Source organism: Gymnodraco acuticeps, unplaced genomic scaffold, assembly GCF_902827175.1.
Source record: "Gymnodraco acuticeps unplaced genomic scaffold, fGymAcu1.1, whole genome shotgun sequence".
NCBI lineage: Eukaryota > Metazoa > Chordata > Actinopteri > Perciformes > Bathydraconidae > Gymnodraco > Gymnodraco acuticeps.
Genome location: NW_022990279.1, coordinates 543,286 through 565,600, shown reverse-complemented (window position 1 = coordinate 565,600; position 22,315 = coordinate 543,286). Strand labels below are relative to the sequence as shown.

Sequence of the window (22,315 nt, the reverse complement as noted above, 5' to 3'; positions counted from 1 at the left end):
GTCAGTGTAATATAGACATTAATGGTTGTGTTGGCAGTGCTATGACGGAGCATCTGTAATGTCAGGATGTAACAATGGAGTGCAGGAAAAGTTCAGGAAAGAAGTGCCACAGGCAATTTATATACATTGCCATCAGGGCCGCCTTAATGCACGGGCTGACCTGGGTTGAAGCCCAGGGGCCTACGGAGATCGGGGGCCTATCATGAGCCAATAACATTTTATTTTTTTTTAAATTCAAATATCTATTTTTTTTTTCCGGGTGTTTTAAAAAATAAACAAAGTCTTGGCTTTCAGAATATGAAACTTTTATTTCCAAAATCACACGATAAATACATGTTTGAAGCTTGTAAAGGGAAGATGACAGCTCTCACTCACCACCCTGCTCTTCCACAGCGCCGCCCCCCCCCCCCCCTCCGGCTGAAATTATGAATGTAAGGTGTATAGTAATCATAGATAACACGGCAGGGTCCGTTACAGTTTGTTTTCATCTGATTTCAAATAAAAAAAGTCTTGGCTTTCAGAATATCAAACTTGTTTCGGCAAATTCAGATGATAAATACAACTTTGAAGCTTCGGCATAATTACAAGCGGAGAACGGAGTAACTTGACGTCACAGCAGCCGCGAGCTGCTGCTGGATATAAGTTCACTGGCAGCAAGTAACCCTATTCCGCCTATTCCCCACTTCCTAAGAAGTAGTAGTACAAATGCTTTACCAGGCGGGATGTTGCCCAAAAATTGTCAGAGGAAGAGAGGAAGGAGAGGAGGCGTTCAACGTAGACTGAGGACAAACGGGCTAGACAACCGACGCCGGCTCCCCCCGCTCCCAACTATCCTTCTCTCCAATGTTCAATCCCTACAGAACAAATTGGACGAATTGGAGGCTTGTGCTAAATTCAAGCGAGATTACAGGGACGTGTGTCTGCTGGCATTCACTGACACGTGGCTGAAAGCCTCGGACAGCAACGAGGACCTACACATCAGCGGTTTTGGGTACCCTGTTCGGATGGACCGGTCGCCTGTCATAACAAACAAATCCTGCGGGGGTGGAGTATGCTTTTATATCAACAAAAGGTACTGTAATTCCTTCACAGTTCAGGAGGAAGTATGTATTCCGAATCTTGAACTGTTATCCATTTCGCTTTGCCCCTTCTACTTGCCGAGAGAGTTCCCCCTGCTGTTTTTCACTATTGTTTAGATTCACCCACGGGCAAACGCCTCAGCAGCCACTCAGCTGATTGAGGAAGTTACTAACAGACTGGACTCCCTCTCCCCCGATGCTCCTAAATTTATTTTAGGAGATTTTAATCACTGTCAGGTGCATAAGAGCTTAAAAACATATGAGCAGTATGTCACATGTCCTACAACTTTAAATAAATCCACTTGACTGGCTATTACGGCACGGTGCCTGGTGCGTTCAAGTCCCTGACCATGCCCCCTTTTGGAGCTTCATACCACACGAGCGTTCTTCTGGTGCCGATCTACAAACCCATCTGCAGGAAACAAGTGTGCACAAAAAAAACTGTGAAATGTTGGACAGAGGAAAGCATTGCCACCTTACAGGCATGTTTGGACTGCACGGATTGGGATGTGTTTTATAGCTCATGCTCTGATCTCAATGAACTGACGTCAACTGTCTCATCCTACATATCATTGTGTGTGGAGTCTAACATTCCTTGTAAAGACATTACCGTCTTCCCTAATAATAAGCCGTGGGTCACGAAGGAACTAAAGAGTGTTATAAATAGAAAGAAACGTATATTTTACACTGGAAACAGTCAGGACAAAAAAGAAATTAACAGAGAATTAAGAAATGAGATAAGAAAAGCTAAAATAGCTTATAGGGATAAGGTGGAACTCAAATACAGCAGTGGAGATCTTCGGGAAGCCTGGAGGGGAATCAAATCAATGTCCTCCATCTCCCAGGGTAACAACAATGACAGGGCTAGGAATACCATTAACATTGAGGGAACAAATGAGGCAGACCTCCCCAATGCTTTTAACATTTTTTATTCTCGATTCGAGAAAAATGATTTCTCCATAAACACCTCAGAGTCTCTCTCACCTATCTCAGACATAGTCATTGAACAGGATGATGTTAGGAATCTCTTAAAACGAGTCAATATTAGGAAGGCCCCAGGTCCTGACCATATTTGTGGGCGTACACTCCAGTATTGTGCTAGCGAACTCTGTGGTGTTTTCCAGCATATCTTCCAATTGTCACTTGAGAATAGCCAAATTCCTGATATGTGGAAATCCTCAACTGTAATTCCCATCCCTAAGAAGCCTCATCCTAAAGTCCTAAACGACTTCAGACCGGTGGCTTTAACGTCATTGGTAATGAAAATGTTTGAAAAAATTGTTAAAGGCCTTGTCATGTCAGTAATAGGTGGTGAACTTGATCCACTCCAATGTGCATATCAGGCAGGGAGAGGCGTAGAGGATGCAACGCTTTTTATACTGCACACCCTCCACAAACACCTTGAAAAGCCACAAGCCCATGCTAGGCTTTTGTTTGCTGACTTTTCTTCAGCATTTAACACAATGCAGCCGCATCTCCTGGTGGAGAGCCTATTATGTCATTTTAAACTGCCCGATCAACTTGTTTTATGGATTTGAAACTTTCTAACTAATAGAGAGCAGAAGGTGTCTGTCAATGGACGCCTCTCTGACTCTGTCATCACTTCCACGGGCTCGCCTCAAGGATGTGTTCTTTCGCCCCTACTTTTTATAATGTACATTGATAAATGCAGGAGCATGCAAGACAACAGCTACTTGGTTAAATTCTATGATGATACCGCCCTCTTGTCCCTCCTTAGCGGCTCAGAATCAGGCCACGAGTGTGCTCTTGCCGATTTTATTTCCTGGTGTGATGACAGTTTTCTGGATTTAAATGTCTCTAAAACCCAGGAATTGATCATTGATTTTAGACGTCACACGGATGTTCCTAAGGAGTGCATCATACACAATGACAAGGTAGAAATTGTCACATCATACAAATACTTGGGCACCATTTTCGATGACCACCTCAAATTTGATGTGAATACTGAGTGTATTTTGAAGCGGGGTCAACAGAGAATGCACCTTCTTCGCAAACTGAACTCTTTCTCTGTCAGGCCTTTCATTCTTTGTCGTTTTTACCAAGCATTCATTGAGAGCCTTATTTGTTTTTCTTTTATCTGCTGGTTCCATAGCCTTACACTGAAAGACAGGAACAGCCTGAACAGCATTGTTAAAACCTGCTCTAAGATCATCGGCGTGAAACAGAGAGACTTAAATTCCTTCTGTAACCAACAGATTATGCGGAAAGCAGAGAGCATTCTGAACTCTCCAGGTCATGTACTTTCACATGAATTTCGTCTGTTACCATCAGGGCGTAGATATGCTCTGCCTGATCAAAGGACTAATCGCTTTTCTAAATCATTCATCCCTTCTGCACTCAAACTTTTAAATTCTTGAAAAGGCTTTTAACTTGATTATTTATTTATTTATTTATTATTGTGATGCTTTGAACTATTTATAGTGTAAATTGGAATTATCCACATCTCTGTTCCCGGGTGTATCTGTGTGTTTTCTTCTTGTATGTTCCTGCCTGTGTACATGACATAAGCTGCTGCTCATAACCAATTGCCCCTTGCGGGATTAATAAAGTTGTTGATTGATTGAAATGCTCTACAAGTTTTTCTCTGGGTCAGTGGTGCACGATCTGTTCATGAAAAAACAAAAGGAACTCGAGCCAACAGCACAGTGCGTAGAACTCAAGAAGCTGAGTGATACTCGCTGGGCATGCCAATACACTGCAATCTGGGCAGTCAAGAAAACTCTCCCAGCAATACTGGCTACCCTGCGTGACATCATCGGCCTGTCAAATTCACACCGGAGGACAGAGGCGAGAGCTCTCAGTGCAATCATGGACGAGACATTTGTTGTACATCTCATTTGTTACGTTCCCTTCTAAATCTAGGGGGTACAAAGGGAAGTAACAACACACAAGGATGACCAAGCACGACAAAAAAGGAGAGAAAACCGACCTCTGAGTAACTAACAAGTCGTTTAATGAACAAGACAGGAACACGGGCTCACCAGCCAACTTGCACAGAATACTATAGCATCGATATATCACGGAGCTCCCCTCCTATCAATCGGCAAGACACAGGTCTGCACACATGCAGCCAGAGGAGGAAAAAAGGAGAGAGCGACTGCAGCTTTTCTCAGGTCCTTTATGGAGGCCCTGATTGGTGATTGGGAGCACCTGGAGGAGAAGCTGCACCTGGAGACAATATAGAGGGAGAGAGAGAAAGACACACACACACACACACACCCAAACACCAGCACCCACTACGGCACGTAACATCATTATTTTTCGGAGATGTATTCAGAACAACCAAGTTCATGTCGGATCAGCTTCAGTCCGCCACTTTTGATCTTGAAGCGGCAGATGATCTGGCCCAGTCTGTTACCACTGCCATATCTGAAAAGCGGACCGAGGGAAATCAGAAATGAAGCAGAAAGTCTGTGCGTGAAGGCAGGAATTGCACCACAGACGCAACGTGAGAGAAGGCGGGCCCAAACATCTCAACATCTGGAGGGGTTTGTAGTGGAAGCCCCGTTAGAAAGAGCATGCTTAGAAACAGATACCTGAGAACATACTCGTTCTATCCTGTTATAGACAGGTTGTTAATGGAGATGAAACGTCGCTTTTCAACAGAAACCAATGAAGTACTGAGAGGTGTGTCCGCCCTGAGCCCCAAACACACATCATTTCTGGACAAAAAAAATGATACTGCCCATGGCCCGCCACTATGGAATCAGTGAGGAAAACCTGTCTGCAGAGCTTTACCAAGTTCGCCGGCTGTTGGAAAGAAAAGAAGAACAGGGACATACTATCACCAGCACCAAGGAGTTTCTATCCCTCATGAGGCCATACAGAGATGCATTTATAGACTTGTACAAACTGATATGCATATCTCTGACACTTCCCGTGACCTCAGTGAGCTGTGAGCGCAGTTTTTCTTGTCTGCGTCGTTTGAAAAACTACCTGAGGAACACCAGTGGGGACTCTCGAACCAGTAACCTAGCACTGTTGGCTATAAACACCGTGAGAACAAGGGCCCTGGACAGCGACAAAATCATTGATTGAACAACAGACGCATTGTTTTGTTATGAAGATGTCTAATGGTAAGTGCATGATGATGCACCCCCTCTGTTGCCTATTATAAATGTAATGCATTGATGGTTGAGGCAAACATTCTGACTGTTTATAGTTATTTCTATGTGGCCTACTTGTGTTTAATTCTATGTTCAGAGCCAGTGTGTTAGGCTTGTGGACCTTACCCGCTCTAACAGTTGTAAATATGCAGTGGTGTTTGTTTGTACATCATTTAAATTAGTATAATCACACTAGTTCTTAGTTTATTTATGTTCAATACCTGACAAGGTCGGAGATCAGTGGGCGGAACTTCTGAAATGTAGTCACTATACTCAGAAGATTATTTTTGTGGGTACACCCACCCCCCTGTATATTGTCCCTCACGTTTCCTCTTCCCTTTTTGTTTTTGTAAATGTTTCCACGTGAGAGGAGTCACTGTGAGGGATACAAAATGTAATACTGATTTGTTATATCTGTTGTCAGCTTGTCAGTGATTAAAAGGAAATCGTCTAAACTGTATGCTGGCTCGGGTCTCATCCATCCATGAACAACGCAAAACACAATGCAGAGACCGCTTAATGTTGCTCTCAAAGTGCACCAATTGATGCATTTAACTTCAATATTTAAAATAAAATCTTCACGGCCTCATTGTAACAGTCGCGGGTGTACTGTGTGTGTGCGTGTGGGGAGTGTTGCAGTAGAAAATTAAACTCTAGCGCCGGTGCATTCATGGGAAACCCTAAATGTTTGAGCACCCCCTATGAAACGTCAAGCTACCCCACAGCACCCCCTAGAGAAAATCTCTGGCGCCGCCACTGGTTTCCAGCCCATATCAATAACATACCGAACTACAGGCTAATGTGAGATTCAGAAATTAGTTTTAAAAATCATGTTTTCATGTTATAGTAGGCCTACCTTGCATGAACCACTTTGAAACCTTATTGACCCCATGATGTGATTATTTATATCTTAAAACCTTTAACAATTATATTTAGATGTTCATAAATATCTACATTTATGTATAAATACATGTTAGGCAAACATAATTCATAGATGATCTCATTAATACCTATTTTATATGTATTACAAAAATAAGATAAAGTTTACTAAGCCACCTTTTTGTTTTAATTTATGAATTAAACAAAATAAAGCAACTTGCCAAAATGCAGCAACTTGCCAAATAGTTGCTGCAATGCTACAATAACATTTGCAATTTGTTTTTAATCTGCCATATACGGTATCGATGTCTCTCAGCCACCGTAGTGTCGTATAGGGGGCGTGTCGTATAGGGGGCGTGTCGTGTACCGTTTTGCTGCGGCTGGGTGATATTGCAGAAGCAATCCAGACGATCAACCGGTTCCTGTGTTTATTTCACCCTGCTGCACTTTTCTGTTTTCTACAGGTCAGTACATGATGAAAAGGATCGATGTTAACTTGTGTAAACAAGGTATAATGTTAGAGATGTTTAAGAGAGTGTGTCAGAAAGTTTTGAGCATGTTTGACATAGTAACCGTACTTTAAAAATACTAAACTGTCGGCAACTATGGAAGCCTTTTTCGCGGGCTTCAGCCGCACCGCGCCGTGTGTAAATGTGACCTGAGCAAAGGCTTGCAGGCAGGTTAGCTGCTGCGCACGGGTGATATGTTTTGAGTCTTGCAGGCACATCGCCATGTCTTTTTAGTTCATTAACACTGACAGCAGGGACGTGCACAGACACTTTGGGGGTGCAGGAGCTCAAGTGAGAAAAAGGGCATTTCCCATAATAATGTATAAAAGACTTACCGACACATTTATTTTAATACCCTCACACTCACGCAATTGTTTAATACTCAACATCATTCTACTAACACTACGCACAAGAGCAGACAACAATCACAATTATGAAGTTACTGTTTAAGGCGAGACACCCCAGGTGAATAGGGTAATTTTTTTAACTTAAAAGTATCAGCTAGAAATGTCTCCAGTTAATTACTTACAATAAGGCAATTGTTTTTTGTATTACAAGTTTTCTGAAATAGCATGTTTAAATATGCAAATTATCCATTATCTCATTAAATATGCACATATTTTAACACATTTCAGGAATCGAAATCTGAACTTTGGATATAGCCAGGTTCAAAATTCTTGTTTCATTTTTAGTCATATTAGTATCTAAGGCTTTTACAGAAGTGATTTTGGATATCTCTTTTTATCACTCCATAAATCAGAAAATACTGTCAACAGCCCTAAAATATAAATTTTCGCCATGTTTTTAGGTATACAATGTTGTATAATTCAGGCTATGAATGATATATGAACAAACCCTTCTGTAAAAGCCTTCATAATATTGATAGGAATGTAACTGGAAGGTTTGGTGTATCCACGTGCTACTGAAGTTGAAGTTTCGAACTCAGAGTAGGAGAAAAAACTCATTTTGAGAAAACGACGAAAGATTGCAGTGAGTCGCTAGCTAAACCCTCCTGTTCTTTGGATGACAGCTTGCGCATCGACGCACTCCGTGAAGGTATTTCATGTTCGGGGTCATTTGTTTTTTGTATAACCTTGATTCGTGCAAGTGACAATTGTTGTCGTCTTCTCTGTGAACATTTTCTTCGCCGTTCTTTTGCCATTTTGAGATTTCAATTTCTAGCGGAAAGCTAACCAGGAAGTGTTTTAGCACACCACGTGACGCATCTGAACGAATCACGTTGTCAGAAATTGACACCAGCCAATGAGATTTTGTTTCTTGGTTTAAGACCCCTTTGTGCTTTCACGATTGGTTGCTGATACAAAGGAAATGACCATATTTGGATCCAATGAGATTGTGCAGGAGAGACAGAGCTTTCCAGTGATACCTCTGATGACATGGTGCAAACAGCGGTCGCGGTACTTTATGTTACGTTAGAATGCTAACTTTTGGTGAATTTAGGAGAAATCTACAGACGCAAATAGACAAACTATAGTAAAATAAACACTTAAATGTGTATTTTGTACGTTTTCCTTCCAAAAGCCTGGAAGAAAACATGTTATAGAATCAAAATAGCACAACATCTCAAAATTGACCAGTACATGAAAATCAATGTTTTTGCCTGCCGTGTCTCGCCTTAAGTAAAATAAAAATATCGTTTTTTCATGTACTTGTACATTTTGGTCTATTTTGCTTCCATGTTTTATTTCACTCAATGGAAAGAAAATTTCCAAAAAACACATATAAATGGTGTTCGTTTTACTACCTGTCTGAGTTCATCTATAGATTTAAAGCTAATTTGCATATTTAAACATAACATTTCAGGGGGAAAAACTGACTTGACTATCTGGGGAAGTTTTTGATTTTTTAAAAATCCTTTTCACCTGCAATGCCTTGGTAACTGCATGCAAATTGGCACAATTTAATATGTAACGTCTAATTTGTATATCAATGTGGCGATTGTGATGACGTTATTAGATACACATTTTACTGTATTCACCTGTAGTGTCTCCCCTTAAGTACAAGGCAAGGCAAGTTTATTTATATAGCACCTTTCAACACAAGGCAATTCAAAGTGCTTTACAAAAAATGAAAGACATTAAGAAAATGGCATTTAAAATCAGTCATTAAAAAGAAAAGCTAATAAAATAAACATTAAAAGAAAAAATACATGGATAAAAGTTACAGTGCAGTTTAAAGGTGGGGTAGGTAAGTTTGAGAAACCGGCTCGGTATACACTTTTTGTTATATTGCATGGAATGCTTTTAACATCCCGATAGCAATGAATATCTGAAGTGCTTTGACAATAAATCCATAATAAATATCATCAGTGGAAGCCGTGGCGCTGTAAAAAGCATGACCAATCATCTGAGCCGGCCCGGCTAAAGTAACTGGATGGCCTACCTGCCTGTCTGCCTTCCATCTGTGCACAAACTTATCTCGTGCCCTCATTGGTCATGTGCGCGTTCGTTGTGTGTGTTGGAGGAGGGGCTCTGTAAGGAAGGGGCAGATTTTTTCCGGCTGTGTATTTTCAAATTCTAGCGCACTCGAGCTGGTTTCTCCAAAATTACCTACCCCACCTTTAAGATATGGATAGTTCAATTAAAAGCAGCGGCAAAAATAAAAGTCTTCAGTCTGGATTTAAAAGTAGTAAGAGTTGCAGCGGACCTGCAGGTTTCTGGGAGTTTGTTCCAGATATTTGGAGCATAATAACTGAACGCTGCTTCTCCATGTTTAGTTCTGACTCTGGGGACAGAAAGCTGACCAGTCCCTGAAGACCTGAGAGATCTGGATGGTTCATCATTTAGCAGGAGGTCAGAAATGTATTTTGGGCCTAAACCATTCAGTGCTTTATAAACCAGCAGCAGTATTTTGAAATCTATTCTTTGACACACAGGAAGCCAGTGTAAAGACTTCAGAACAGGAGTGATGTGATCCACTTTCTTAGTGTTAGTGAGGACTCGAGCAGCAGCGTTCTGAATCAGCTGCAGCTTTCTAATAGATTTTTTAGTGAGACCTGTAAAGACTAGGGATGGGTACCGAGCCCCGGTATTAAAGGGGCCCCAGGGCTGAATTATTAAAGACCGTGGTACCGCTAAGCTCCGACGTTATCGGTCTTTTTATCGGTACTGGAGACATGTAAAATATATATGTCATATGTATTATTGCTAAACATTATATTGCAGTTTTAGTGTCGCCAACTCCGTTTCTAATATGCAAAAGGAGGTGATAGTAGGCTGATTTAGTAATTGTTTTAATGTGACTGTTGAAACTCATGTCAGAGTCCATGACTACACCTAGATTTCTGGCTCTATCTGTTGTCTATCTGTGAGCTTTGTACAGTACATTAGCCTACGCCCATGAGCTAACTTATCCATTAGCCACCACCTTAGTTAACTATTTGCTTTTGGCTCTGTAAACTAGAGGCACTGGCAGCTTAGTCATTTGTTCATCACCACTCACCTTCAAACAAGCCAAGAAAAGCCGGCATAACATGGGACTGTGAGGTGGAAGGTGCTGCTACCTCAGGGTTTCCCACACATAGACTATACTTGGGCGGGCCGCCCAGGTATATTAACGCCCGCCCAAGTATATTTCGCGACCCTTTTTCTTTTGGTATCCGTCCGTGAGCGACGCCATCTGCGATCGATTAACTAATGGACAATGATCCCTCGCTCTACGCCTCCTGTGCCTGTTCGCTCTGCGATTGATTAACTAGGGGACAATAATCCCCACCTGTTCGCTCTGCGATCGCTTAACTAGTGGATGATCCCTCACTCCACACCTGCTGTTTGCGCTGCCATCGCGTGGAGGGAAACGAGAAACGGAGAAGACTACGTTAACTTAGAAGACGCAGACACTAAGGTAAAGCAACTAATTTTCTCCTTATTGTGTTGTTGTTTTCTGACTTTGGTAGGAGCTTCGAATTATTTGGATGAAAGTGGCAACTAAGGGTGTATTTAACGTAGCCAGGCCAACTTTGCTGCGTGCAAGTTACGTGTGCTAAATTAAATATTTAAAAAAATTATAATTTGTTTTCTCTTCGGGCTATGCCAGTTCGAAGGACACAGATAAGCTTTAGCTAAGGTTAGACTGTTAATTTCCCCTGCATTTACTCCTCAGATATGAGTATTCAAAAATATTTTAAGAGAATACGGCGTGAGGATGAGGAGGAGAGACCACAGGTAACTTAGCCAATGTTAGCATTTGGCTTGCAATGGCAATAATAAATGCATAAGTCTCAATAATTACATGTGTCGGTTCATTTGACCTGAAATTATATAAAGTGCAGTCAACAGTGAGTTGCAATGCAGAGACCAAACTAGATTCAAGCTTGTTTTCAATTATAGCCGGTGGTCAGTGAAGCTGCTGGCACAAATAGTCAGAGTACTGAGGGAAGGGAGAGGCAGCAGGTCCCAGTGTGGTAGAAGCAGCAGCAGGTCCCGGTCTGGTAGGTGCAGGTGAACAAGCAGCACAGTTCCAAGCATCCCATTCACAGAGACAGACATAGTATTAATAGCAAGGAGAACTCTACCTTTAGCCTTTAGCAACTTGATTCAGCTACAGATTTTCAGGCGTTGGGCGCCCTTTTTTTTACAATGTCCGTCTTTTCAGTGAATTGTCGTCTTAAAAAAGGAACCGACAATAATTCCGCAACAACATCTTCTTCACCTGTTGCCATGTCAACGTTAAAACGAATAATTACATTACATTGCATTTAGCTGACGCTTTTATCCAAAGCGACTTACAATAAGTACATTCGACCAGGAAGACACAACCTTGAAGAAAACAGAATCATATACGTACATCAGGTTTCATAGAGCCAAACATTTCAAGTGATACTCAACTGGCTTTAGATAAGCCAGTCCTTTATTAGTATATAAGTGCTTTGTTAATAGTTCTATTGCTCGAAGTGGAGTCGAAAGAGATGAGTTTTCAGTCTGCGCCGGAAGATGTGCAAGCTATCTGCCGTCCTGATGTCAATGGGGAGCTCATTCCACCATCCTGGAGCCAGGATAGCAAACCCACGTGTTTTTGCTGATGGGAACTTGGGTCCCCCTCGCAGCGAGGGCGCAAGCGAGTCGTTTGGCTGATGCAGAGCGTAGTGCACGAGCTGGGGTGTACAGTTTAACCATGTCCTGGATGTACGAAGGGCCAGATCCATTCGCAGCATGGTAAGCAAGTACCAGTGTCTTGAAGTGGATTCTAGCAGTTACCGGAAGCCAGTGAAGGGAGCGGAGGAGCGGAGTGGTGTGGGAAAATTTAGGAAGGTTGAAGACCAGACGAGCCGCTGCATTCTGGATGAGCTGCAGAGGTCGGATGGCACATGCAGGTAGACCAGCCAGGAGGGAGTTGCAGTAGTCTAGGCGTGAGATGACGAGAGCCTGGACTAGAACCTGCGTCGCTTTCCGTGTCAGCTGGGGACGTATCTTCCTGATGTTGTAAAGCGTGTATCTGCAGCAACGGGTTGTAGCAGCGATGTTTGCAGTGAAGGACAGGTTGTTATCTAGGGTCACACCCAGATTCCTTGCAGTCTGAGTCGGGGAAACAACTGAGGTGCCGATGTTGATTGTTAGGTCAAGAGTGGGACAATCTTTTCCCGGAAGGAAAAGCAGTTCAGTCTTGTCAAGGTTGAGCTTGAGGTGATGAGCAGACATCCACTGAGAGATGTCAGCTAGACAAGCAGAGATGCGTGCGACGACCTGGGTCTCTGAGCGGGGAAAGGACAGAATTAATTGGGTGTCGTCAGCGTAGCAGTGGTATGAAAAACCATGCGGGCTAATGACTGATCCGAGTGAGTTTGTGTACAGGGAGAAGAGGAGGGGACCAAGAACAGAGCCCTGAGGGACCCCTGTAGTTAATTGACAAGGGTCGGACTCAGACCCTCTCCAAGTCACCCTGTAGGTACGGTCTTTCAGGTATGAGGTGAGGAGGGAAAGTGCAGAGCCTGAAACTCCAAGTTTTTGGAGAGTGCAAAGGAGGATCTGATGATTCACCGTGTCGAATGCAGCAGACAGGTCCAACAGGATGATGACAGAGGAGAGGGATTCTGAATAAAACAGAAAATGAATTGTTACGTCCCATCTATATCCTGTGTCTCGCACCTGTCAGAACTAACGGGCCTTCTAGCATACCCTGCACCGTGGGAAACTCCGAAAGAATACGCCCATTGGCTACAAATCAATATATGATTGGTTGATCAAACTGTCAATCAAAGTGTTCGCTCTCATTCAGTTCAACGACCAGGGCCTTCTATCAAGGATACAGAATACCCACAGATGCAGAAACAGATCTGATTGGTTGCATTTATTTTCTAAAATGCGTAGTGCAAGGTCCAAGAAGGACAAACAAATCCACGTAACACTGTTTATTACAGATCAACAACCCAGATAAGATTCTCATTTATTAAATGTATTTACATTTTATTAAATTGTATTTATATAATTAAATCGATAAATGTCTTTTTTTTATCTGAGTTATCAGGGTATTCTCTCAATACCTTGAAGGCCCTGACGGTTCGCCACTGCATTCCAGGTCCTCAAACCTTACATCTGCAGCCTGGAGAGCAACATTGAGAGGAGGTTCCAGCATATTGAATTGCTGGGGGCCTTCAATGTCCTGGGTCCAAAGACAGTTACCTCAAATGATGTAACCAACATTTCAATGATGCAGACCCTTACCAACAAATTTATCCCACGGCAGGATGCCACAGTTATTCAAGAGTGGACCTCGTACAAGCAGCATGTTCTCGTAGGAGCATTTAAGGTTGGTAAATTACCTGAATTAATATGCACTGAATTTATTTCTGTCTCATCTGTCTTGACGGTTAGAATTGCTTGTTTTTGACATCTGTAAATGTTTCAATTATACTGTATGCTCATTTGCCCTGCCTTGGCTAATCCCTGAAGGACAAGACACAAGCTGAGATCATGCAGCTCCTGACCAGTGAGAAGTTCTGGATTAAGTCGTGGACGTTCGGGTCGTGGCTGAACCTGTCTCTGCGGTCCTGCCTTGGGTCTCGTCATGCTGCTTCCCTGATGGCTTCCACAGGATTGTAGCTGACATCCTTGTGGATTCATCTTCTTATTACAGACACATGCATTTCCTAACATTCGGTCTATATGCTGTAAAATGTATTATCTCTTCGATTTACACACGGCATCTATTGCACGTCTGTCCGTCCTGGGAGAGGGATCCCTCCTCTGTTGCTCTCCCTGAGGTTTCACCCATTTTTTCCCCTTAAACTGTGGGTTTTCTCTGGAAGTTTTTCCTTTTACGATGTGAGGGTCTAAGGACAGAGGGTGTCGTTTTTCTCATACTGATATTCTGAACAGGGTAAGTGTTTTGCATGTCATTTCTGTATAGTTCATTTAAAACAAACTGTCTGTTTTACAGGTGAAAACTGACCTGAGAAACCGACTGAAAGGGGAGCACCTGGCTGCATGTCTGCGGATAGCAGTTAATGGACCAGCACCAGAGGCGTTCCCATACACACAGGCGTTGGAGCTGTTCTTCAGGAAACCCAGAAGGATGAAGTGCTCTGAAAAACAGTGCCATCTTTGTGCAAAATGATTTCATACAGGAATGAAAAGTCAATAAATAAACATGTTGTTAAAACTCACACGTTGTTTTGTTTTTTTGCGCATGTTGTTTTATGGTAGCAGCCTTGCTCTTGTTGTTGGGCCTGGTAAATATGGACTGCTGTGCATTTAGCTGTCCTTTCAGGCCCCTCACCTTTTGGGAGTGTAGGGCAGAATCAGGAGGGAATTCCGTCTCGTAGTGTTTGTGCACTGTTTTGAAATGCCGCTCCTAAATTACCCTTCTTCGATAAAGCTACGCTCGCATTGCAGATGAGACAGATGGACTTTGAATTGGAATAGATACAAAAATAATCATCCTCCCACTCGGAGTGGTCTTGCTGTCTTGTGTGTGTGTGGACTGTCACTCCTGTTGACACGGACAACGTCAGCGAAATAGTGCCCACCAGCCACGCCCCGACACATGGGGTCACGCCGGCCAATCACAAAGCTTTGATGCGTTCAAGTGCATTATTCTTGCACAGGAAGATTATGTTATAGGACAGGGGTCGGCAACAGGCGGACCGCGATCCGGACCCAGACGCCGACTTATACGGACCCGGACCTATAATCAATACATTAATAGGGGAATTCAATTTTGACGGGGCGATTCTATTTTAAACGCTGCCGACAGCGGGCGAAAGAGACGAGAGAGTGATACAGGGAGAGAAACACAGAAGAAGAGATGAGAGCGCGGCAGAGAGGAAAGTGAGTGAAGAGAATAATTAGCGATACAGGGAGAGAAGCGGAGAGAAGCGGAGAGGAGAGTGAACAGGCGCGTTAGCGGCAGACAGGGAGAGACAAATAATTACACATGGCGCTCTCCAAGAAGAGGAAAGTGGACAGTGAGAACAGAGCTTTTAACCCTGAGTGGACGGACTCGTTCATGTTCATCCTGCCCACTGGGAGCACAGAACCAGTGTGTCTCATTTGTTCAGAGACCGTGGCGCTCATTAAAAGTGCCAACACGCCACTATGAGACAAAACACAAAGTGTTGGACCAAACATTCCCTCTCAAGTCAGAACTGAGGTCACAAAAAATAAGCAGTCTCAGAGCCCGATATGATCAGTCCACCAGGATCAAAATTAAAACTAAATATCGTTCCAGGGCAGGCTAACCGAGGCTAACCAATGAGCACCTGCATATGTATGACAATGGCCCTGACACCATTTTAGCCCAGATCTAAACTGGCAGGACAATAAGCTCCAGCTCAATTCTCGCACTGAATTAAAACAAAGTGAGTGAGGGACTGCAATATAAGAGGGAAAGAAAGAGAGACTTTAAAACTGTTCAATTGCTATAATGTGTAAAGACTGATATGTTCTATAATCGTCTGAAACAGTTAAGTCATGATGTGAAACGGTTAACAAAGAAAAAGGGAAACTCAAGCTGCTGCTACACTTTATTTTATTTATCTAAAATTAAGCACTTTTAAGATGCACATATTTTCAAAAGCTATTTTATTTATTTTCTACTATTTTATTTGTAAATGCAGCCCGAGAGGAACATTACACATATCCACAGTATTTACTGTATATCTGTATAGTTCAATGTTAATTGACAATAAATATTGTTGTGTTTGAATTTTTCTTTATTTGATTGGCAGTCAGTTGTTGATTACATGCAGACGTTGATAAAGCTGCAGCTACTTCAATATATATCACATTAATTCATAAAGCAACTTAGACATTTTGATGTTCCGGACCTTTGCATGGGAAGATTTTATCTAACTGGACCTCGTTGAATTTGAGTTGAATACCCCTGTTATAGGACATTAACGATAAAACAGAATATTGTTGTTCTATTTTTAGACAAATCTCGCGATCGACTGGGAATCTCCCCGCGATCGACCGGGCGATCGACTCTCTGGATCCAAACGGGCCCTTTCACAGCGTAGGTAGGATATCACCTGCTGAACTAAACACTCTCTCGCTCGGCACACTGCTTCCCTGAACACAAAGGTACTTGGTTGCCATACGAGACAGCATTGGTTGGAGGTTGGATGTGTTGCCGCCTTTCCAAGAAATAAACTTCTCACACTGATTACCATTCAGACTGGCAGTCATATGCAGCCACACTTTAGATTTTCTAAAGTGACACGTTTGCGGAGTTTCACGGTGAAATTGACATCGTAATTCCGACGGTTTGGGCACGAATTTAAGGATATTACGCCTCATCGAAAACCGGATCTGATTTATGTACGGTATGCACCCCTAACTGTGACATAGACGGATAACTTAAATTGAGAAATCTGATATGTTTGTTATGTACAGCTATTTGTTTGTAACTGTATGACGTACTTTGAATTTTGAATGAGAAGCAATCCAGACGATCAATCGGACCCTATGTTTATTTCACGCTGCTGCACTTTTCTGTTTTCTACAGATTTATTTATTGTTGCTGTGGTACCCAAGCTTTTGGGACAAGTAACATAAACGGAGCAGAGCTTGTTTCTATTCTGGGAAAGTGAAACCGACATTTGCTAACACTGAGAGGTGAAATGGCGCAGCAAGAAAATCGGCTTGACCAAAAGAAAGTCAGCTGTTCGATCTGTCTGGATCTACTGAAGGAACCGGTGACTATTCCCTGTGGACACAACTATTGCATGAACTGTATTAAAAGCCACTGGGATGGAGAGGATGAGAATCAAATCTACAGCTGCCCAGTGTGTAGACAGACCTTTGCACTAAGGCCTGTCCTGGTGAAAAATACCATGCTAGAAGAGTTAGTGGAGGAGCTGAAGAAGACTGGACTCCAAGCTGCTCCTGCTGATCACTGCTATGCTGGAGATGAAGATGTGGCCTGTGATTTCTGTACTGGGAGAAAACTGAAAGCCTTGGAGTCCTGTCTGCAGTGTGTGGCCTCATACTGTGAGAAACACCTCCAGCCTCATTATGAATCACCTGCTTTTAAGAAACACAAGCTGGTGGAGCCCTCCAAGAAGCTCCAGGAGAGCATGTGCTCTCGCCACGATGAGGTGAAGAAGCTGTTCTGCCGCACTGATCAGCAGTGTATCTGTTATCTCTGCCCTATGGATGACCATAAAGGCCACAAGACAGTTTTGGCTGCAGCGGAAAGGACTGCGAGGCAGAAAGAGCTGGAGGGGAGTCGACTAAACATCCAACAGGGAATCCAGGACAGAGAGAAGGAGGTGAAGCTGCTTCAGCAGGAGGTGGAGGCCATCAATGGCTCTGCTGATAAAGCAGTGGAGGACAGTGAGAAGACGTTCACTGAGCTGATCCGTCTCATGGAGAAGAGAAGCTCTGATGTGAAGCAGCAGCTCAGATCCAAGCAGGAAACTGAAGTGAGTCGAGTCCAAGATCTTCAGGAGAAGCTGGAGCAGGAGATCAGGGAGCTGAAGAGGAGAGACGCTGAGCTGCAGAAGCTCTCTCACGCAGAGGATCACACCCACTTTCTGCTCAACTACCCCTCTCTGTTACCTCTCAGTGTTTCCAAACACTCATCCAGCATCAAAGTCCGTCCTCTGCGCTACTTTCAGGACGTGACGGCAGCTGTGTCAGAAGTCAGAGATAAACTACAGGACGTCCTGAAGAAGACGTGGACAAACATCTCACTGATGGTGAGTGAAGTGGACGTTTTACTGCCTCCACCAGAGCCAAAGACCAGAGCTGAATTCTTAAAATATTCACGTGACATCACTCTGGATCCAAACACTGCAAACACACAGCTGCTATTAACTGAGGAGGGCAGAAAAGCAACATTCACGAGTCAACGCCAGATATATTCAAGTCACCCAGACAGATTCACGAAATGGCCTCAGGTCCTGAGTAAAGAAAGTCTGACTGGACGTTGTTACTGGGAAGTGGAGTTGAGAGGGGGGGGAGTTTTTGTAGCAGTTGCATACAAGAACATCAGCAGAGCAGGGGTTTGGGAGGAATGTTTATTTGGAGTCAATGATAAATCTTGGACGTTATATTCTGACATTAACAGTTATACCTTTTGGTACAACAACATCAAAACTCCCGTCTCAGGTCCTCGGTCCTCCAGAGTTGGAGTGTATCTGGATCACGATGCAGGTATTCTGTCCTTCTACAGCGTCTCTGAAACCATGACTCTCCTCCACAGAGTCCTGACCACTTTCACTCAGCCGCTCCACGCTGGACTTCGGTTTGATTTAGTATCTTCTGGTGGCACTGCTGAGTTCTGCAACCTCAAGTTGACAGAAGTAGTTTAAGTCCAGCTCAGTCGGCATAAAAACTGTTGGCCTTGATCATTTCATTAAGAACTTATGGTAACATTTTATTTTTATCATTCATCAAAGATAGCAGAAAACATGCATTATGTACTATGCAGGGGACTCTGACAGAGGATTACTCACAAAGTACACAGTAAAAGTACTTCCTTTTATTTCTGGTAGCAGTCAACTAGTACCGAGTCCAACAGTGTCAGTTTTATTAAGAACTTGTGGTAAAAAATATTTGTATAACTCATTGAATATAGCAGGAAAGAAAATGAAGAGCAGCTGATTTGAAAAGACTAACTCGAGAGACGGATGAGTGACTGCAGTGCAGAATCGCTGTATAGTTTAAATCTCCTTAGTTACAATGTTGTCCATTTTACCCAAAGGCTTATTATATTTACAGCCCTTAATAACATTCTTTTTCTGGGCTCAATGTGTGTCTTGCTGTTTTCGTTGTGATCGCTAAATTCACCTTGTTTAGTATCACTATAACACTGACCTGGATCGCTAGAAACACCTGCCATCAGACTGGCAAGGGCTGTTCCATGCTCTGCTCAACCTCCCGCCTTCCCAATGGACTCAGTAGCGCCCCCTGCTGCCGTGGAGCATGTGTGAGTGTGTTTGAGCACAACCACAAAGCCACGTGACTTTTGGCAGTAATATTCCGCCGTGAGAAGAAAAAGTGTTGTACTTGTAAAAAAAAAGTTGTGTACTTGTAAAACCTGAATTTGTCTCTGAAACATGATTTATTAGAAAAATGTTATATGTTTGTTTGATAGATACGTTTTTTCTTTGCAAAACTAAATGCATTAGTTTGTAGATGGTGTTTTGTAGTTGCAAACCACATTGTGTTTGTTAGTGAATCATGAGGCATTTGTAAAACCTGTTAAGTTTGTTTGTGGAGTTATGGCAGGAAATTAGCCAGGACATTACCCTCTCGTCAATAGTCACCAACCTGGGTGTGAAAATGGATGCCCATCTGACCTTTGAGGCTCACATTAAACACAGCTGTGCAAGAACTCCTTTTATCACCTCAGGAACATCGCCAAACTCCGCCCCACACTCACTCTGTCTGATGCCAAAAAGCTAGTCCACGCCTTTGTCTCCTCCAGGCTGGACTACTGCAATGCACTACTCACTTTTACTGTAACAGAGTATTCCTACACTCTGGTACTTCTACTTTTACTCAAGTACGAGATCTGAGTACTTCTACTTTTACTCAAGTACAAGATCTGAGTACTTCGCCCATCTTTGTTTGTATGTTGACCGTTTAAAAAAAAAAATCTTTAAAGCACTGAAAAACATTTTTAAATGTATTTAATTTACGTTGAATTTGTTTCATTACTGTATTCGTTTCAGTGTTTCTTATTGTTTCGGAACGTTTAGTCTATTTGAAATAAGTTGTATTAGGCGCTTTCACACCGGAGTACTTTTCCAAGTATAGTTCCGATATAGTTCAGAAAATGTGCGTTCACACCAAAAAAATCCGGAACTAGAACTTAGTTCATGAGAACCTGTTCACACCCTTTTCAGTCCCTGCAAGAGAGCAGGTACTTTCATGGGAGAAAAAGGTTCCCATTTCTGATTGGCTGGGCGGATTGCAAACCACGCTCCGTAAAACTCTCAAAAGGTTTTGTGAAGCCGCCATTTTATTTTCCTCGCATTAGCATTATTAGCATTAGCCCAGCGCACAAACGGAGAGAGACTAACTTATGGCAACACAAAAGAAAACATGGGAGCGGTTTACTTGGAAGGTGCTGGGACTTCCGGCCGGGGACTCCGGGTGGCAGTATTCGCCGTGAAGTTGTTTGCGGCCTGCCAGTAAACCCAAAGCAGAAGAAGTGACGTCAGCGGCTTCATTTGCCTAATCCTCCCTCAGGGACTTATTCCGGTGTGAACGCGATCTGCTCATGAACTAAGTACTTGGTGTGAAAGGGCCTATTGACAGTTTGTATGTGACAGTTTTGATTAAAGTTTTTTTTTTTAAAGTGCTCAAAAGCCGTTTCAACTGTATTTATTCTACGTTGAATTTTATTTCTGTGGTCTTTTTATTTTTTGTATTGTTTTTGCATCATTTTATCTATATTTGAGTGTTTTTTTTGTAAGTTGACCGTTTTAAATAAAGATTTTTAAAGAAGTGCATGGCAGCAATTTGAAAATCATTTTTGTTTAACTTTGGATTTGTTTTATTTCCGTCATCAAGTTGTTTAAATTACTCAAAAGCAGTGGAAACTATTTATTTTAAGGATATGTATTACTTCTGTCGTATGTTTTTATTTGTATCCTCAATGCTTCATCTAAACATCTGATAATGACAGTGTTTATATAAAGAATGTTTTTTAAAAGCGCAACAAATCTATAGAGAGGCAAAGTCCCTTCATTTCCGGGGGACCTTATTTCGGAAAAAGTATTGAAGTCAATGGCGAGGGAAAGATTATCTTTCGATCCCGTTCGAATCCACGAATTACACATGATGTTTGTCAATTTAAAAGATATTTTGCAAGTCAAAAAAATAAAAATGTGTTGTAAAACTGTGAAGTAACACTTTTTTTTGTGGGAAACCGCTCAATGAACTACATCTCCCGTCTCGCACCACACACCAAGACGGCCGTCACGTTTCACTTCTTTCAGAACGAGGCGAAAAGTATTAAAAGAGGTGAAAATCACTACAAGTCTGGGCACGTTGAGAGCTGTGCATACACACAAGGGGAGTTAGTCGGTTCGTAAGAGCCAGCATGCGGGACCGGGATTTGTAGTCTTTCTAGTTGTGTATTTTTCATAGTCTTATATTTCAACAGTTTTACGACAAACTGACTTTTTTTACATGGAAATAGTTTTTAAGATTGACAAACATCATATGTGTAAATTCGTGGCACAATTCAAACAGGATCGAGAGATAATCTTTCTCTCCCCATTGACTTAAATACATAATTTTTCCCAAATAAGGTCCCATGGGTCGGAAGTAGATGGGCGGGACTTCGCCTCTCTATAGAGTGGTGAAGTCCCTCCCCTTCCGGTGGACCTTTCAGTTTTTTAATATCTATATATTTTATACTATACTTGCACTGCTTACCGTTTTCATACGTTATATATCTTAGCATATTCATTGTGAAGCTGACCGTTGAGCGGCCCAGACCAAGCAAGGAGGCAGAGGCAGAACGTTAAAAAATATAACCCGACGTGGGCATTTATTAAAATTGAGCACAGGACACAGCCTCAATCTTGCTGTTCCTGTGCACACAGCCACCAGCCTCAAGGATCTCACACACCCTACCAGCCTCTCAAACAGACAGGGCAACAGACCCTAAATACACCCCATTCTAATCAGCACAACAAGATACAGGTGAGGGGGGAGGAGACAACACAGGACACCAGGTGCACACAATCATCAGCCACAGACATCAACTGTACTGTGCAATCACGCTAATAAAGTGCAATATTACCCGGCCTGAAGCCGTCAGTCCATAGTCACATTTCCTTCCCCCTCTCCCCAGGAAGCACAGTGTCTCTACGGTCTCGGCTTCGGGACAACCAGTCAGCCACCCGGTTTCAACGCCGCCTCCTCCGCCACCTCCAGCGGGGCCAGTGAAGCCGCCGTCAACCATGTCGTGATGCCACCCACGACTCCTTGTGGGTCCGGGTCCGCCTCCTCGGCCTGCAAACGCCGCTTCTCCTGCTTGTCTCACGTCTCCCGCTGCTTGTCTCTCGTCTCCCGCTGCCTCAACAGCCGTGGCCCCCCGGTCCATTCCAGGCACTGCCACCCCCAGCCGCGGTTCCTCTCTTTGGTCCCTCCTCTTTCCTCTCGCAATCCTCACCTCCTTACTTGGTCAAATCCCACTTCTGACACCAATTGTGAAGCTGACCGTTGAGCGGCCCAGACCAAGCAAGGAGGCAGAGGCAGAACGTTAAAAAATATAACCCGACGTGGGCATTTATTAAAAT

General features: G+C 43.0%; 1 protein-coding gene across 3 annotated transcripts; it reads left to right on the top strand.

Annotated features, from left to right (window-relative positions):
* Positions 1 to 6,491: 6,491 nt before the first annotated feature.
* Positions 6,492 to 19,896, top strand: LOC117549656 (tripartite motif-containing protein 16-like). Of its 3 annotated transcripts, none has more exons than XR_004569511.1 (3): positions 6,492 to 6,549; positions 13,129 to 13,359; positions 13,503 to 14,165. XR_004569511.1 is itself a non-coding variant. In XM_034221714.1 (3 exons), exon 3 carries the CDS (start codon positions 16,673 to 16,675, stop codon positions 18,365 to 18,367), a length of 1,695 nt encoding a protein of 564 aa, XP_034077605.1. In that variant the 5' UTR covers positions 6,492 to 6,549; positions 15,984 to 16,069; positions 16,558 to 16,672; the 3' UTR covers positions 18,368 to 19,896. The 3 variants fall into 3 exon arrangements, 2 of the variants coding, with proteins under 2 accessions (XP_034077605.1, XP_034077606.1); XM_034221714.1 differs by lacking the exons at positions 13,129 to 13,359; positions 13,503 to 14,165 and adding exons at positions 15,984 to 16,069; positions 16,558 to 19,896; XM_034221715.1 differs by lacking the exons at positions 13,129 to 13,359; positions 13,503 to 14,165 and adding an exon at positions 16,558 to 19,896 and having other exon boundaries at positions 6,498 to 6,549.
* The last annotated feature ends 2,419 nt before the right edge of the window (positions 19,897 to 22,315 follow it).